Source organism: Tupaia chinensis, unplaced genomic scaffold (genome assembly GCF_000334495.1).
Source record: "Tupaia chinensis unplaced genomic scaffold, TupChi_1.0 Scaffold000037_21, whole genome shotgun sequence".
In the NCBI taxonomy this organism is placed as follows: Eukaryota; Metazoa; Chordata; class Mammalia; order Scandentia; family Tupaiidae; genus Tupaia; species Tupaia belangeri.
Genome location: NW_006159480.1, coordinates 96,462 through 115,772, shown reverse-complemented (window position 1 = coordinate 115,772; position 19,311 = coordinate 96,462). Strand labels below are relative to the sequence as shown.

General features: G+C 35.9%; 3 protein-coding genes across 3 annotated transcripts; all 3 read left to right on the top strand.

Moving 5' to 3' along the window:
• Positions 1-5,458: 5,458 nt before the first annotated feature.
• Positions 5,459-6,304, top strand: LOC102497993 (olfactory receptor 4F3/4F16/4F29-like). Its single transcript, XM_006140557.2, has one exon. It carries the CDS (start codon positions 5,570-5,572, stop codon positions 6,302-6,304), a length of 735 nt encoding a protein of 244 aa, XP_006140619.2. The 5' UTR covers positions 5,459-5,569.
• A 136-nt stretch (positions 6,305-6,440) lies between these two features.
• Positions 6,441-7,376, top strand: LOC102497592 (olfactory receptor 4F15). Its single transcript, XM_027772362.1, has one exon. It carries the CDS (start codon positions 6,555-6,557, stop codon positions 7,374-7,376), a length of 822 nt encoding a protein of 273 aa, XP_027628163.1. The 5' UTR covers positions 6,441-6,554.
• Positions 7,377-17,438: 10,062 nt separating this feature from the next.
• LOC102486909 (olfactory receptor 4F3/4F16/4F29) lies at positions 17,439-18,386 on the top strand. Its single transcript, XM_006140537.2, has one exon. The coding sequence runs from the start codon at positions 17,448-17,450 to the stop codon at positions 18,384-18,386; it is 939 nt and encodes a 312-aa protein (XP_006140599.1). The 5' UTR covers positions 17,439-17,447.
• The last annotated feature ends 925 nt before the right edge of the window (positions 18,387-19,311 follow it).

Sequence of the window (19,311 nt, the reverse complement as noted above, 5' to 3'; positions counted from 1 at the left end):
AGTTAATATATGGACTATCTATACATTACAACAATAGAGGGTGAGTCTATGATCTTATATGGGAAAGGAAGATGATCTTGTAGCTCAGGAGACAACACAGGATGTTTTATTAGCAGTTTTTGATAGTCAACAGCACATAGATGAGAAACTCTTTGTAGCTGAAAGCTACCTGTTGCTTTAGGTAAGAACTCCCAGCTAAAATGGTTAATCTTTCTCTGGAGCCCTCAGGTTTGTTCATTCTGTCCTCGCCAGTCAGGCTTTTCCTTTCTTAAAAAAAACCATGGGTTTTTGTTTTATTTCCTGAGTCTGTCAATTAATGAGTTCTTTTGTTTTATCTCTGGGTGAATGTGCTGACTTTGCCTAGCATGAGCTAACTTTGGCCTGTAGCTTTAACAAGGAGTATTTACATAAAACTAGCCTTAAACTAACTTAGTCTATATATGCTTCTAATGCTAATTTGGTTTATACTAATTTGACCTAACAAATGTTAATTTTGACTTAAAATAGACAGGTGGGAGAGTCTCATACTTCCTGACCCTCCGTCTTAGGGAACCATATTCCTACAAGATCACTAATTGACTTTATTGTAATGGTTGGGGGTGATATCTTACTCTTGCAGGGTACCGTAATAACAGTAAAACTCACGGCAGAGAAATTAACTACAGGCCAGTAAAGGACACAAGGAAGGGCTTGTAAACTGGGCTCTGCCTCCTCCTTATCAGCTTGTGTTGTCTGCATGGCCCCGTCATTAGACATTATGCTAACTGCTGGTCCTACCACCTATTTCTTTTTTTTTTTAAGTGAAAGAGATTCAAGTAATTTCTCCTGTGAGAAAGTGTTTTTCTAAGCTGCTTGGAATCGGAGGTCCATTTAAATTTTAAATGGTCCCAGTAGGGCATAGGACTGAGACTTTGGTTATGTCCATGAGTATGTACACTAATATGCAAAGGGTTACAGATTTTTATAATGTGACCCTCCTCTCTTCATCCCAGTGTACACTAGTTCATGATGTATAAAGTAAGCTATAGCCACTTACCTGCCACTGAGTTATTTTAAACAGTGCAATGCAATTCTTGCCAAACAGTTTGCAACTCCCCCTCTCCTAGCCTTTCTCTTTGTTATATAAATCAGTTTTCTCTGTGGTCATTTCTATGAGTACATGTCTGGAAAATCAGTCTGTCTATTTAGGTGAATTTGACTGAAGCCCTGATTCAAACAAACCACTCTAATTGCACTTATTATGCCTCATTCTTCTTTTTAGGTTGACATGTACTTAACATGATTTAAATTGATAGTGAAATACACATGCTTTTTGTGAACTATCTGTACTTCCCAGGCATGCTGCCTCAATTTAAAATCACCAAATAACAAGTCAGAATCGGCTGGTAAAATCGCCAAAGGTGAAGCTCTTAAAACATCTAGCCTTATTTTTGCTTCCTCTCCAGTGACTCATTAACAAGACTTTTCTTTTGGTTGTTCTTATTAAACCAATCAGATTCCAGGGATAATTCCCCTGACCACATGAGTGAAGTAGGCAAATCCAAATTTCTGCAGCAGTGCCTGGTCATCATTAATCTCTCATGCTGTTATATAACTACCTTTTTTATGGGATTCTTTCAATTTTTTATATAACAGCAGCAGCACCAGCAGAAGCTCAGTTACCAAGGTACTATTAATTACCTGACAATGCTATGGTCTGGGAACAGATAGATGGAAGATGGAAAATTAATATAACAACATAAAAAAAAGAGGACTTGATCTGATTTATTAAATTAGGGGATATAATGATGAATTCTACTGTGAGGTTTATATTTGTGTGAAGTGTGGTCATTATAGGGTCCCAGTGTACCTAGAACAAACTAGTTAGAAAGTATTTAGAGAGCTTTCTTTCTTTCAGTTCGATTAGAACTTCCCTTTATCTATTACATCTGTCTATTCACTTATTCATCATTCCTCCGTCCATCCTTCCAGCCAGACATTCTTCCACCCATGCATTTAATGTTTATTGCTCCAATAAGCACTAATTAGGGTTACACCCTCTGATAGGAATGGTACTGGGTAGTCTGAAGAATAAAATGATAAAAAAAAAAGACTTTTCTCCAGAGGAGATCATATTTCAATGCAGGGATATTCACTTATTCATCATTCCTCCGTCCATCCAGCCAGACAGTCATTCTTCCACCCATGCATTTAATGTTTATTGCTCCAATAAGCACTAATTAGGGTTACACCTTCTGATAGGAATGGTACTGGGTAGTCTGAAGAATAAAATGATAAAAAAAGAGACTTTTCTCCAGAGGAGGTCATAGTTCATTGCAGGGATTTTAAATCTCCACACCATTGACATTTGGGGACAAGAATTCTTTGTTGTGGGAGGTTATCCTGTACTTTGTAGGATGTCTAGCAGTATCCCTGGTCTATACCCACTAGATACAAGTTATACTTCTCCCCCTGTCCCTCTCCTACTGCTGACAACCAAAAATATTTTCAGACTTTTTCAAAGCCTTTTGAGGGGTACGGCACTCTTGGTAGAGAACCACTGGATTAATGAGAGGCACTTAAAAAGACATGCTTCCCCTGTATTGTGATGTGTCCTGTAATAAAGTGTGTACATATTGGAGATGTATTCTGGATATATGCTGTCTTTGCGCTCCATCTCTGATCATTGCTAATTTACTTCTGCAAAGTAGTTCTAGTTCAATCACAAAAGATGTTACATTTGAGAACATTCTTAATATGTTTCATGGTTGACTTGTTTTGTTCAATATAGAAACTTATTTTATGTGACAGCTCCTAATCCATGTACATTCAGCTAAAAAGCTAAGCAGACTTTATTGCTGCTGTTCCTTCCTTATAGATTCTGCCAAAATAACTTCCAGAAGATATTTAATAAAATTCTCTTTTTTTAAAAAAGCATCTGTTAAGTACTAAACTATTAAATATAGGCCATTATGTAGAGTAGGATGGGAAGAACTAAAATTTGCAATCAATTCATTTAAACAGATTTTTCTTTTTGCCTACTTTTTTTTTTTTACCTCATTTAATTGAAGCTGATTACCTCTATATTAGTTTTCCAAGCACGGATCTTTAGTGACAAAAAAGATAGGCAAAAGAGTAGTTAAATAATATCCCATAAATTTTAAATGGGCCTGAGATGGTTATTTGAGATATTTCTGGCTGGAAGTAGATTTTTCTAGCTAGAAGTAGAATTTTGTCTTTTAATCAATTTTAAATATCTTCTGGGTTGATAACTTTATTATATTTTATAGAGAAATGTATTGACTAGCTTTAAAAAATACCTGATAATGTGAAATTTAAGTGTTTAAAAGCAGAAGTTATTCTTGGCTTAAGAAACTATCTTATTTAGGAAAACTAAGTTTAAAGAGTTCAGTGAGATTGGTCTGAAAACCATAATATCCTTCAAAAAAGGAGAAATGGCCAATTTAAATATTCATTGAAAGTATGATATAGTAAGAAGAGAATATTTTATTCTTTAACTTAAAAAATTCTACTTGATTATAACAACATTTTTGGCCTGGACTTTGTGGTTTTAAGTTTCATAACTGTCAACTTGCTGTGTAAATTATTGCTTCTTTTTTTATTTATCTCAGACTCCCATTTTAAAAATTCAAATGTTTTATTATTCTTGAGTCATCAGATTTGGTGATTAGATATATATTTACTCTATCATAAGTATTTATACTTGTGTAGATTTGGGGTGTTTTTGTTATCGTCCTATGAAAACTCTTCAGTAAGATGCTTTGTGTTGTGATTGCCAAAAGGTCTAGGTTATCTATAGCCCCGGAAATTTCACTATGTATTGTTGCAATACAAGGGGACTTTAAAATTTCCATGGAAAAATTAAATTAAAGCACATGTTTATTTTGGTGCAAAAACATTGGAAAAATTTCCATAATACCATTTTCCATAAACTTTTTGAAGACCTTCTCTTTTCCTCAGAATCTAGCTACCTCTCCCTAACTCTACATGTATTACTTTAATTTAAGCCAACATTATCTTTTACATCGTTGTTTGCTTGTGATAAAAATGTTTCTAATCAATCTCTGTTCTACCCTCAGACTGAAGTGTATTCACGAGGCAGCAGCCAGACTGACCCTTTAACAATGTAAGCTAGATTTTGTTGTTTTGTTTAAAACCCAATTGCTTGTTATTTCATTCATAATAATAACCAAAATTCTTAGAGTGGCCTATAAGGATATGTATCTCTGTTCTCTCCAATATTATCTTCTATTCACTTTTCCTTGCATAAGCCGGTGCAGCTTCTTTGACCTTCTTGTTTTTTGAACATACCCAGTAAGCTGCTACCTCAGGGTTTCTGTTCTTGCTATTATCTCTACCTGGAATACTCTTTATTTATGACATGTTCATTCACTTTTTGAAATTTTTGCTTGGTGAACTTATCAGCAAGAACTTTCCCGACAATGCTATTAAAGAATAATTGCTCTCTTCTTTCTTGCTTATTTTTTCTCCATAGTGAAATTATCATCTGATATTCTGTATATATTATACAGTTATTTATTTCATTTATTTTTTTAGGTTTTTGCCACAGGGTACATGAGCTTGCTGGAGAAAGAAAGAGAAAGACATAGAGAGAGAAAGTGAGAAATCACCTCCTGGGAAAATGGCCATGCCACAATCCCTTTTCCTTCATTCTCCTTTGGGGATTTTGGGTGTGCACGCATATGTGCCCAGCGTGGTTTTCAAGTCGCTGGATTGGCCATGTGGGAATCCAGCATCTTAACTACCTTGCCACTTGTTGGCCCCTATTTATTTATTTTTAAATAGTCTATTTTGTTCTTGGATACGTTCCTTGTATTTAGTTGGTTACTGGCACATAATGTTATATATAAATTAATAGAGATGACTTTAGTTCAAGGATTCATTCACTCACAGATCTTTTATTTATTTATCTTTTATTGCCTAGTATTTACAAGGAAATATAAGCTCTAGGGTATCTGAGTTTAAAGAACAAATATTATCTTGAGAAGTATAAAATAGAAAAAGGCAATTTCCAGCTTGAGCAACAAATCAGAGTCACAGTCATCTTACAAATCTCTATCAGAATAGCCCTCATTATCTGCCTAATATATGTGATTGGTTATGATGGTTAATGTTGATCTTAATGATACAGCAATTTAACATCAAATGCCCTTTGTTTGTGTTTTTATCAGGTGCAACCTGGAAACTGATACACTACACCACTCACCATTCATTATGTTAGCAAGTCCATGTGGCAACTCACTCTCCTATATAACAAACAGCATTAGTGGTCAAAGGAATATTATTAGATTTTTGTAAAATGCTAAGGTAACATTTGACCTCTATAATTTATATGTATTTCCTTAGAAGGTATTAATATAATATCATTAATTTGAATTTTCTCAGTTTTTTCCCTTTAGATAACATGAGTGTAAACCGATCAAATGAGCCAATCAATGGGGCCAACTACTCTGTAGTAACTGAATTTGTGTTCCTGGGACTCTCCAATTCCTGGGAAATCCAGATTTTTCTTTTCTTCTTCTCTTGTCTTTTCTATGTGTCCAGTATAATGGGAAACCTCCTCATAGTTGTTACTATAACTTCTGACCCTTACTTGCACTCACCCATGTATTTTCTGCTGGCAAACCTCTCTGTCATTGATCTGATATTTTGCTCTATTGCCGCACCCAAGATGATCTGTGATCTTTTTAAGAAGCGGAAAGTCATCTCCTTTGGGGGATGTATTGCTCAGATCTCCTTTAGCCATGCTGTTGGGGGAACGGAGATGGTTCTTCTCATAGCCATGGCCTTTGACAGATATGTGGCCATATGTAAGCCCCTCCACTACCTGACCATCATGAGCCCAAGAATGTGCTTTTACATTCTGGTGGTTGCCTGGATCATTGGTTTCATTCACTCATTGTCTCAGTTGGCTTTTGTTGTAAATTTACCCTTCTGTGGCCCTAATGTATTGGACAGCTTTTACTGTGACATACCTCGACTCATCAAACTTGCTTGCACAGATACTTATAAACTGGAGTTCATGGTCGCTGCTAATAGTGGGTTCATATCTTTGGGCGCTTTCTTCTTGCTTATCCTCTCTTACATCTTCATCCTGGCAACTATTAAGAAATGCTCCTCAGGAGATTCTTCTCCCTTTGTTTGTGTTTTTATCAGGTGCAACCTGGAAACTGATACACTACACCACTCACCATTCATTATGTTAGCAAGTCCATGTGGCAACTCACTCTCCTATATAACAAACAGCATTAGTGGTCAAAGGAATATTATTAGATTTTTGTAAAATGCTAAGGTAACATTTGACCTCTATAATTTATATGTATTTCCTTAGAAGGTATTAATATAATATCATTAATTTGAATTTTCTCAGTTTTTTCCCTTTAGATAACATGAGTGTAAACCGATCAAATGAGCCAATCAATGGGGCCAACTACTCTGTAGTAACTGAATTTGTGTTCCTGGGACTCTCCAATTCCTGGGAAATCCAGATTTTTCTTTTCTTCTTCTCTTGTCTTTTCTATGTGTCCAGTATAATGGGAAACCTCCTCATAGTTGTTACTATAACTTCTGACCCTTACTTGCACTCACCCATGTATTTTCTGCTGGCAAACCTCTCTGTCATTGATCTGATATTTTGCTCTATTGCCGCACCCAAGATGATCTGTGATCTTTTTAAGAAGCGGAAAGTCATCTCCTTTGGGGGATGTATTGCTCAGATCTTCTTTAGCCATGCTGTTGGGGGAACGGAGATGGTTCTTCTCATAGCCATGGCCTTTGACAGATATGTGGCCATATGTAAGCCCCTCCACTACCTGACCATCATGAGCCCAAGAATGTGCTTTTACATTCTGGTGGTTGCCTGGATCATTGGTTTCATTCACTCATTGTCTCAGTTGGCTTTTGTTGTAAATTTACCCTTCTGTGGCCCTAATGTATTGGACAGCTTTTACTGTGACATACCTCGACTCATCAAACTTGCTTGCACAGATACTTATAAACTGGAGTTCATGGTCGCTGCTAATAGTGGGTTCATATCTTTGGGCGCTTTCTTCTTGCTTATCCTCTCTTACATCTTCATCCTGGCAACTATTAAGAAATGCTCCTCAGGAGATTCTTCTAAGGCTCTTTCTACTCTGTCTGCTCATATTACTGTGGTGATTTTATTCTTTGGTCCACTGATTTTTTTCTATATGTGGCCCTCTCCTTCAACACATCTGGATAAATTTCTAGCAATATTTGATGCAGTTTTGATTCCTTTTCTAAATCCAGTCATCTACACATTCAGAAACAGAGAGATGAAGGTAGCAGTGAGGAGAATGTTCTGTCAGTTTATGGGTTGTAGCAAAACCTCTTAAATGGCTTGATGGAAATACAAAATCTCCAATGACGATTGAAAGTCCATAATAGCCCATCTGCATGAGACACTTGCGACTGTGCATCACTTTGAGTGCTCATAGACTTTCATCATTTGGATGGTGGGTCTATATTATTCCCACTGAAGAATGAGTGACCTCATCCTTGAAGAGAAAGAACTGTATAACGATCAAAGATGAACTCTTACTTTTCATTTCTCAACGAGCTGTGCCAAAAATGTTTTTCACATATATATAAGAAATGGTTTAACTAATTTGGTTCTCAGGATGGTCGCACTACTGTTTTTAAGCTGTCTTCCCCTGTAGTTAGTATTCTTAACATAAAAATTTACTGTCTGCATCCCATCACCCCATTTACTTGTTAAAGTAAAAAGTAGCAATCCTCTTTAAGATCTGTTGTTACCTACATGTTTCATATTATCTTGGTTTTGTGCTTTTTTTCCATGTGTTGAAAAATATGTCTGGTGTTGGCAAACTTTTTCTGTGAAGAGGGATGTCAGAAATTGTTTTGGTTTTGTGGGCTCTATGGTCTTGTTACAATCACTTAATTCTCTTTTCATAACATGGAACTAGCCATATGCAATACATAAATGAATAGGCATGATTGAGTTCCTATATAACTTTATTTACAAAAATAAGAGGTAGTCTGCTGATGCAGAAGTAGACTGTGCCCAACAAATAGATGTGGCTGTTTTCCCAAATATTTCAGTGTTTGTCTTACAAGAGTGAAATGAATGTCAATATAGTATATCACAAAATTTGCAGTGAACTGTTGATATTCTGGTCCTAATAGCATCGACTCACTTGCTAGGTTATCTTACCTAAGTCATTTAACCTCTCTGAAATTAACTTTTTTATTTTAAAGGTGGCAAGAGAACTTAGAGGTTTATGATGATAATTAAGTGAGCTTATTTTTGAAAGGCTTTACTTTTTAAAAATTTAACCTGGACTAGTTTTCTGAAAAAATTTTTTTTTCAGAGATTTTTGCTATAGAGTGCATGTGCTTATCGGAGAGACATAGAGAGAAAGAAGTGAGAAATCATCTCCTGGGGGAATGGCCATGCCACAATCCCTTCTCCTCTATTCTCCTTTCTGGATTTTGGGCACACATATCCGGCGTAAATTTTAAGCTGCCAGGTCCAGGACTTGAATAGTGGTTGACTATCGGGAACCAGCAGTTAGCGTAATGGCTATGTCGCTGGACTCCCACGTAGTCGACCGCGGTTCGCGTCTCGGACCCGGTGGCTTAAAACTCACGCCGGGCGCGTGTGTGTGCCCAAGATCCTGAGAGGAGAATGGAGGAGAAGGGATTGCATCGTGACCATCCCCTCTGGGGGTGATTTCCCGCTTTCTGTCTCTATGTCTCTCTCTGTCTGGCGAGCACACATGCCCTATAGTGAAAAAAAAAACCAAAACTCTCCAACAGTGGTCGACTATGTGGGAGCAACATAAGCATTATGTCATCTGCTGGTCTCAACTTTCCTGCATTTTAACTATTTGCTGGGAATATATAAATTTTAAAATAAAATTTATTTCTAACTTATCTACCACATGTTAAATTTATCTTCTATTTTTATTCCTGACTCATACACTCAAAATATCTTGTAATATATCTTCACAATCTTGTGTACTTCTCTTGCTTTGTGTCATCTGCAAACCTGAAGATTTAGTTTACTTCCATCTTCAGATTCACTAGAAAAACTAATAGTATTTATAGAGTCTATATTACATTTCAGGCACTGCTCTTAGCATTACTTATGTTAATTCTTTCAATTCTCACAGTGTCCTTAAGATAGATACTATTATCATTTCCATTTTGGGAGATGGAGGCAAAGAGAGATCAAATAGCTTGTCTACGGTCAGTAAATGGCAGATTTGGGTTTAAATCCAGGAAGGGCTCCAGAGGCTGGACTCTTAATTATTGTCTAATTTTGTTTCTCATAGAATTGATGTAATATTCATGAATACTCGTGAATCATAGCTTTTATTTCTTCACTTAGAGCCACCTCATCTCTATCTTCTCACCCTCCCTTTTATGTCAGTTACTTGTTGATAGTGAAACAATTATAAACTAAATAAATCATGAACACTATGGGATTATATTATATTTAAATATTATATTGGGTCACTGGAAAAGTCATGGTGTATTTTTGTATAGAAAAACATAGAAAATACATCATGACTTCTCTGATGATCCAATAAAATAATATTTAATAACATAAGGCAGGTGCTCAATGTAAATTAATAAGTGAAATGGGAGATGATAAACCAAGATTTAAAATTTGATCTATTTGAAAAATAATGCGTGTATGGGCCAGCAGGTGGTTATGGTGTTTAAGGCACTGGTTTCTCACATGACTGACTGAGGTTTGAGTCCTGGACCCAGCAATTTGTGAGACACTCAGGCACGTGTGCATGTGTTCTCAAGATCCCAAGGGAAGAAAGGAGGAAAGGGAATTGCAGCATGGTCCCTTCCTCTCGGGGAATGGGGGGGTGAATTCTCACTGTCCCTCCCTCTCTATCTCTCTCAGGTAAGCACATACACCCTATGGCAAAAATCTAGAAAAAAATAGTATGTATGGGGCCATCAAGTGGCACAGTGGTTAAGGTACTGGACTCTCACATGGCTGACTGGTTTGAGTTCTGGATTTGCCATCTTTCTTTCTCATTTTTCTTATCCTTCTCTTTGTCTCTCTCTGGTGAGTACAAGTGCCTGGTAGCAAATTAAAAAAAAAAAGATAAATCAAATAAATAGTTCTTTAAAAAATATGTAAGTTAAAATGTTAATTGTGGTGGCCAGCAGGAGGTGTGGTGGTTAACGGTGCTGGACTTCCACGTGGCTGACCTTGGTTCGAGTCCTGGGCCTGGCAGTTTGCTTTCTCACTTTCCATCTGTCTCTCTCCACACACTCTGTCTCTCTTTGATCAAATTAAAATAAAAATAAAGTTAAATAAAAAATTATTTTAAAAAAGTTAATTGTGATATCTCTTTGAGAAAAGAATAGAGATGGTTTTATAATCTTCTTGTACTTATTATAAATTGGATTTTCTCATTTTATTAGTTATTTTTTGACATAAAAATGATATATATATTGTGTATGACTTGTTGTTTTTAAATAACTATACATTGTATTGTAGAATGGCTAAATTGAGTTGATTAACACATGCATTATCTCATATATCTGGTTTTTTTTTTGTGATGAGAACATATCAAATCTATCCTGATAGCAATTTTCAAGCCTAACATATGTTGTTATTAACTATAGTCACTGTGTTGTACAGTAGACCTCAACTTATTTTTCCTATCTAACTAAAATTCTATATTCTTTGAATATCTACCCCTGCCCCACTGTCTCCACCATCCCCTGGTAGTCACCATTCTACTCTCCACCTATGAGTTCAACGTTTTTAGATTCCACATGTAAGTGAAATCATAGGGTATTTGGTTTCCTGGGCCTGGTTTATATTATTTAACCTAATGCCCTTCAAATGCATTTGTGTTGCTGCAAATTACAGGATTTCTTCTTTTTTTGTGGCTAAAAAATGTTCTTTTGTTATACAGACTGCATTTTCTTTATCCATTCATCTGTGGATTCTATATCTTGGTTGTTATGAGTAAGGCCACAATAAATATGGGAATGCAGATAGGTTGATTTTAATATCTCCTGATATATACCTAGAAATGGAATTACTGGATGATATAGAATTGTATTTATTTATTTATTTTTTAAGGTGACTTCATACTGTTATCCATAATGACTGTACTAATTTATCGTACATTCCTATCAACTGTGTACAAGGACTTCCTTTTCCTTACATCTTCTTCAATATTTGTTTTCTTCCTCTCTCTCTCTTTCTCTCTTTTTACATGATAACCACACTAGCAAGTATGAGTGATATTTTATAGTAGTTTTAATTTGCATTTCTCTGATGACCAGTGATTTGGGGCATTTTGTTTTCAGTTAATGACATAATTTTTATTCTTGTCTCAGTTAAATCCTCAAAGATTGAATATAGTTGCCAGTTTGGGGCATTTTTAAATATACTTGTTTGTTATTTGTGTGTCTTTTGAAAAATGCCTATTCAGGTCTGTTGTCCATTTTTTTCATTGGTTTTTTTCATTGGTTTATTTGTTTTCTTGCTGTTGAGTTATGTATTTTGAATATTAGCCCCTTATCAGATACATGATTTTCAAATATTTTTCCCCATTCTGTTGGTTGTCACTTCACCTTGTTGATTGTTTTCTTGGTTTTGCAAGATCTTTTCATTCTGATGTAATCTAATTTGTCTATTTTTGCTTTTTGTCTGTGATTTTAGGGTCATAGCCAAGTAATAATTACCCAGACTGATATCATGGAACTTTCCCCCTATGTTTTTCTCTAGTTCTTACCACAAAATAATAAATATGTGAGGTGATGGGTATGTTAATTAGCTTGATTTAATTATTGCACTATCTATATCTATCTATATATAACATTACATTTTATGTGATAAATTTATATAATTTTTATTTGTCAATCACATAATAAAAAAGTAGAAACATGCTCAGAAAATGAATTCAAACAAAAATTTGAAATAGTTTTAGGAAATGACAAAGTATTATCATAAAAATATGACAAATCTTTTATTTCTCCTTATTAACAGTTTCTCTACAAGACTACCTTGGGAAAACCAAAGGATCCTAAGAGATAATTTCCCCAAGTCAATTGATCTGAGTCTGGCAATCTCAGATTTTTCCAGTATTACTTGGTCACTTCCCTCTAGAGCTATAATTATCTTCTATTTTTACTGTAACATTATTGTATGCAGCTATTTGTGCATGTCTATAACAATCTTTCACAGAGTCTACTTGATTATTTGGGACCATATCTGAATTTTTAGTGATACTGTTCCCTTGACAAGACAGGTAGGTGAGGGGGATAAAGGTAGTAAGAAAATCAGAGGGCAGAAATTTCTCTATTCAAGTATAGAGCTGGTTTTGGCAATGTGATTTCTTCTATCCAGTTAGATGTTATGAACTTGCCTGTGATTTCTTACATGTGTCATTTGTTTGAAATGAATCCTCAGACTTTTTCTTAAATATTATAATATTTTTAATTATTAAACCCTGTTCAGTGCTACATTTTCCACTTTGTCTTCCCTGATCACCAGCTGCAGATGTCTCCTTCCATTGTCCCTGGTATAACTGAGTTGGTGACACCTCTCTGACAACCATCATATTACACCTGTAGGATATTACTGAAATGTTAGATAAGCATTTTCTTTCTAAGTGCTTAACACAGAGTAGATGCTCAGTAAATATATTTTAATTAATAAAAAATTAAGTAAAAATTTGTGAGGGACTAGGAATAAATGGAACTAGGGCTACATTGTCCTTGACTTGCCCTCTGGATCTATTGGGTTGTCAGAAAAGTCGTGACATATTTTTGCATAGAACAACATATAAAATATTTCATGACCTTCTGACAACCCAATATTCCTGATTGATGTGTATAAACTGTCTTTATGTTTTCCATTTGTACATGGCTAGCAATAACTATGTCTAAAGAATGTTAAGTGGATCTTGAAAACATAGTTTGGGAGCAAAGTCTTATACCTGAGAGGCAGGTGTCTGTTAGTTTGCCTTTTTTTTTTTTTTCTGGCAAGTTAATACATATTTTTATTTGGATAATCACAACTGTTGGAAATGTCATGAAGTACCTCCTTTCCCACAGAGAGGCATATAATCAATGTTATCTGAAATTGTCAGGAAAGGCTTCAAAATAGTTTTGACAAGAATTTTTTTTATGCATTTGAATGTTGGGAGATGGGTGGTTGGGAAAATTATTATGGACTGGAAATGTCAAGAAAATATTTGTCAAATAATTTAGAATTTTCATTGATCCCCAAAAAGTTTATTTATTTATTTATTTTCAGAGAGAAAGAGAAAGAGAGAAACACCCAAGAGGGTTCCAATACCACAATCTACCTCTGGCCCACAGCCAGTCCTGGATCATGGGCAAATACGTGCCTGATATACTCAGGGAGTTTTCCAGACTCGAACTAGCAACCCTCTGTTTGTGAGATTGCCTTGCAGAGGCACATTGTCACTGCACCACTGTATGACCCCTTCATTGACTTTTGAGGAAAGCAAAATTTAGAAAGGCAGAAAAAATAGTATGATAACAAATACTCTTTAAATTATTTTACCATTTTCCATATTCTTTCAAATGAAGACCAAAATAGAAGAGTAGTAGGCAAAGTGCAGCAGCAATTAATAATTTCATTTTTTCCCCCTGAAGTTTACTCGAAACAGATTTTTATGTTGTATGAGGGGACTTCAGAAAGGTCATGGAAAAATGGAATTAAAGTATGAATTTATTTTGGTGCAAAAATTTTAAAATCCACATGTGGTGTTTTCATAATACATATTTTGCATGCACCTTTTGAAGACTCACACATATTTAATTATCAACATGAAAAAATAATTTAGTGCAAGTAATAGGCAATTTGTGAAAATGCTTGTGACTATTGTTAGTTTTAAACAAGAAAATCATATTTTTAATTTTTTTTGTTCTTCTTACTTAGGTTATTTACTACAAGAACTGTAATATCTGGATTAAGAATCCAGAGACCTGGGTTCTATTCCCCAGTTCTGACCAATTCTGTCAGTAGTGTGAATAAGAGCAACTCAATTACAATTTTGATTTTCAGGATCTTTGTCTGAATAATGGTCCTGCTAAATGGAATCATTTCTTAGATTAAAGAAGCTGTATCATTTCACTAGGTACTTAGTTTTGAGTTTTTTTTTTTTTTAATCCGTGAGTATTTCTGGCACTCTCCTGTGTCTGTCATCCATCCATGGACTTTCATCCCTCCAGTCCTCCTCATTCTGTCTGCTCCTTCTACAATGACCAGCATACGTGGTTCCCTATTCCTAACCCAGGCTCACAGATTTCTGAGAACTAAAGAACAGAAAGTGTGTTCTTCAGGACAATGGACTGAGGCTCAGGAGGTGACAGTAAAGTCATTTGATTTAGTTGAATATGGAGAAACTCAGCTCAGTGATGGTCAGCTAGATTTGTGGTCAGGGAATACTGACAGTTCTTAAAAGGTTTGGGGCTGAGGCATAGGATAAGATGCAAAAAGCCATCAATTAGGCAAGCCTACTTGTGAAGAAATTCTTCAAATTCCTGAAGCTGTGTCTGCAAAAGAATGATGTCAGCAAATCTGTTCTACTGCATCACAATATCTTCTATGGGAATACACCTTCAAGAGCTGTTTACAGGGCTCACTCTGCTAGGTATTGATCATGGTGGGTATTTTGGACATAGAGAAATGAGTCTTCTCATCCCTTTCATTCTCTTCTTTCCACAAACATACACTCAAAACACAAAAAGGTACCAACCCTTTAGTATCATCTTTTGGTATATATGATCAAGGCCAATAAGAAAATGCTGGTGTTCTTCTATTTACCTATTTGAATTTTTTCCATTTCAAAATAGGCTAAAAGGTTAAAATACAAATAATCTTGGAGATACAACATACCCACATGGATTAGAGACACACTAAGTATGGGGATATAAAATATTGGTGCAGGTTATAATAAAGAGAAGTATTAAATATTTTATAGGGAAAAAGCACTGGACAGGAAAAGGGAATGGGTAGGTGAAGTTGAGGCAGTGATGAACAACTTAATATTTCTTCTCCATTAAAGAAATTGATTTCTTCCATGAGTAAAAGAGACAATGAGAGGGAGAGAAATAGAGAGACATCATCCGCAAATCTCAATATTGTGATCCATTCTCAACTTCAGCAAGCCCTGGATCATGGGCACACAGGTGCCTGGCATACTGGGGGAAGTCTCTGGACCTGAGTCTGGAACTTTTCCTATAAATCAGTCTTACTTTTTTACTATTACACCATCATCCTGTCCCCACAAGCTTAACATTTTAGTGTTTCAAGTTAGGTGTAGGCTTCAGAGGAAAGTTTGGTGAGTGGTATGGCCAGTGAAGAGCTCTGTGTGATTTTCACAGATCTTGTGAAGAATGAGGAGATTCAGGGGATGAAACATTTTTAAAATTTAATTTTATTTATTATTATCATAATCTTTTTAATATTACATTGACTCACATATATCTCTACAGTATGTTACATTTCTTTTTCCATGATTCTACGATTACCATGCATATCATCAAGACCAAGACATTACTATCCACTCATCATCAAATAGCTTTTCATCATTTGTTCAGATTATTATTATTATTTATTCTCAGTTTTTAAAAACATTCAATCACTATATATCATTTGGCTTGTATAAAGACTTTACTCAACATGAAATACTTCCCAGACCAGTCCAGTTGAGAATACTATACATGTTATCATCGACATGTAATAAACCATTTCTGTGTCCAACTAATGTTATGCCCCTCTATTTGTTCTCTTGCTATCCTTCTCTAGACTATTCCCTCCCTCACCAACCCCCCTGTTCCACATCGTCTTCAGAAAGTGGATGAAACTTGAAGACATTATGCTAAGTAAAATAATCTAGTGTTAAAAAGACAGATACTCTGTGATTTCACTTACATGCAGTATCTAAAGTAGCCACATTTATAGGAACAGAAAGTAGAATGGTGGTTATCAAGGAGTAGGGGAAGTTGTTAAATGGGAAGGTTTCAAATTTGCCAAATGAAAAAGTTCTGGAGACCTGTTTCAGAACAATGTAAATATACTCAACATTACTGATCTGTACACTTGAAATAGTTACAATGTTAGGTTTTGTGTTTTATATATATTCAACGCAATCTTACAAAATGGGAAGATTCAACAGAGCAGGGAACCAGAGGAAGCATGATGATAAAGAATGTGCACTTTTCTTTAAACAAAGCCCATATTAGGCTGACTCTGCAGCCTAGTGATTAGATCTCATATGTCAGACCATAGTTCAAATGCTGATCTCGGTGACTCGAAAAACACATTGTGTGTGTGTGCACATGTCCCACATCCTGACAGGATGAAGAAATGGAAAATAAGGGATTGAAGCGTGAGCACACCCCATTGGTGGAAGATTTCTTCCCCTCTTACTCTCCTTGGTGAGCACATTGGCAATTAAAACAAGGTTGGACATTTTTGGTTAGAGCATTGTACTCTGGACTCCCACATAGCCAGCTGTGCTTTGAGTTCTAGACCCCAAGATCCCAGGAGGAGAATGAAGGAAAGGAGCAGGGATTGCAGTGTGGCCATCTCTCCTGGGGGGATTTCTTGCTTTCTGTCTTTCTGTAGCTCCAGCGAGTACATGCACCCTATAGCAAAAATCTCTCTCTCAAAAATCAAAACCCAAACCTTAACAAGACAAAAAAACCACTAGAAGTGGCTCTAGTTACTCTGACTCTGTGAAGTTTATTTTATTTTATTTTATTTTTATTTATTTTTTTCCCCTTGGTCCCATATTTTTTTATTTAAAAATTAATTAATTAATTAATTATTTTAATTTCATTTTCTTTTATACATTCAATCACATTATTATTTGTCTTACAAAATGGATATTTCAACAGGTGAACATTTCTCCTTGGTACAGTTGATAAAACTACAAAATATCTTTAACAGATAATACCACACCTCTTTAACGCCATTAATGCTTTGCCTCCGTATCCCTCCCCCAAATGTCCTTCCTCAGATCTTCGTCTTTCACATACACTAAATCTAGTATTTACATCTATATACTGTGTTTCTATATCATTTAGTCAATTAGTTTCAGTCATAGAGTGTAGACACTCAGTATATATTAAGTGGGGATATACAATGCCTCTGAAGTTTTTGTTCTTGCTTAATTCATTTATAAATTTGGGGCTATGCTCTTTTCTGGTAGTTCCAATTATAATATGTGTTCTTAAATTGCGCTTTTGTCATCATCATATAATGATCATTATTTAGCAAGAGTGAAGAGTTGGATTACTATGCAGTTATCATTCATAATGAGAACATAAATAATGCCACTACAATCCCTAATTATTATACTTTTTCACTCATTCTCTTAGTTTTTCTAATTTCAGCTCCAGCTCTGTTGGCTGGATCAATGGATGGAGGGAATCACTCAGCAGTGTCTGAGTTTGTGTTTCTGGGACTGACCCATTCGTGGGAGATCCAGTTTCTCCTCCTGGTGTTCTCTTCTGTGCTCTATGTGGCGAGCATGACTGGAAACATCCTCATTGTGTTTTCTGTGACCATTGACCCTCACTTACACTCCCCTATGTACTTCCTACTGGCTAATCTATCCTTCATTGACTTGGGAGCCTGCTCTGCCACTTCTCCCAGGATGATTTATGACCTTTTCAGAAAGCGCAAAGTCATCTCCTTTGGAGGATGCATTGCTCAGATCTTCTTCATCCATGTTGTTGTTGGTGTGGAGATGGTGCTGCTCATAGGCATGGCCTTTGACCGATATGTGGCCATATGTAAGCCTCTACGCTACCTGACCATCATGAGCCCACGAATGTGCATTTTGTTTCTGGCTGCTGCCTGGGGCCTTAGTATCAGTCACTCACTATCCCAATTGGCATTTCTTGTGAATTTACCATTCTGTGGCCCTAATGTATTGGACAGCTTTTACTGTGACCTTCCCCGGCTGCTTAAACTGGCCTGCACAGATACCTCTAGATTGCAGTTCATAGTACTGGTCAACAACGGGTTTATCTGTATTGGTTCTTTCTTTATGCTCCTCATCTCCTATGTCTTCATTCTATTTACCGTTTGGAAGCATTCCTCAGGTCGTTCATCCAAGGCCCTCTCCACTCTGTCAGCTCACATCACTGTGGTCCTTTTGTTCTTTGGACCAATCATGTTTATTTATACATGGCCACATCCCAATTCTCAGATGGACAAATTTCTTGCTCTTTCTGATGCAGTCCTAACTCCTTTTCTGAATCCAGTCATCTACACATTCTGGAATAAAGAGATGAAGGTAGCAATAAAGAGAATTTTCAGGTCATTAGTAATTTTTAGAAAGATTTCATAAATAGTATTATAAGCCTTTACCTTGATGATCTTATTGTCTGAGTCTGATATAATTGGCTGTGTTAATATGATGTAATTAATTTGAATATTCCTGAACTCCTTAAGAATGCTTCTCTTCCCAATAAGAAAGATGATTTAAATGAATAAAAATTTAATTCAAAACTTATGTTGATTCGACTGTGGTTGTAGAAATTCGCAGTAATTATAGTAATTTCTTTCTAGTTGAATTATTTGCCTCCTTTTTTACCCGCAGGAACATCAGTTTATTATTGTGTTTGAATTATTCATATATCCTACAATCTGTTTCTTGAGGTAACCAAGATGCTAATTATTCACTTGTTTCTACTTTTATTTATTTATTTATTTGCCAATATTGGCTCTTTTTAAAAAATTAAAAATTTTTTTTTGCTATAGGAAATGTGCACACATCAGAGAGATAGAGGCTGGGGTGGGGAGAGAGAGAGAGAGAGAGAGAGAGAGAGAGAGAGAGAGAGAGAGAGAGAGAGAGAGAGAGAGAGAGAGAGAGAGAGAGAGAGAGAAAGAGAAAGTAGTCCCCCATGGATGATGGGGAAGCACACCAATCCTTTTTCCTCCATTTTCTTCTTGGGATTTTGGGCATGCACATATATGTGCTGGGTGTGTTTTTCCAGCTCTCAGGTGTGGAACTTAAACTGTATAGTTGGCCTTGTGAGATCTAGCAACCCAACCCTCACCTCCCCACCCCATTGATCAGCTCATTAGCACTTTTTCTTTTTCCTTTGATGATTTGGAAAATACTCACATAGAGCCCAACCCTTCAGTTTATTAAAAAGCCGTCAACATTCACTTTATGATTTGTGGAATATATTTATCTTGTCAACTAGGAATATTTCTGTACATATGTGTGTATGTGTGTATATATGTATATATACACACACATATATACA

What these genes read in the sequence shown, in the direction of transcription:
- LOC102497592 (XM_027772362.1), top strand. Translation starts at nt 6,555, where the DNA reads ATGGGAAACCTCCTCATAGTTGTTACTATAACTTCTGACCCTTACTTG.
- LOC102486909 (XM_006140537.2), top strand. Translation starts at nt 17,448, where the DNA reads ATGGATGGAGGGAATCACTCAGCAGTGTCTGAGTTTGTGTTTCTGGGA.
- LOC102497993 (XM_006140557.2), top strand. Translation starts at nt 5,570, where the DNA reads ATGGGAAACCTCCTCATAGTTGTTACTATAACTTCTGACCCTTACTTG.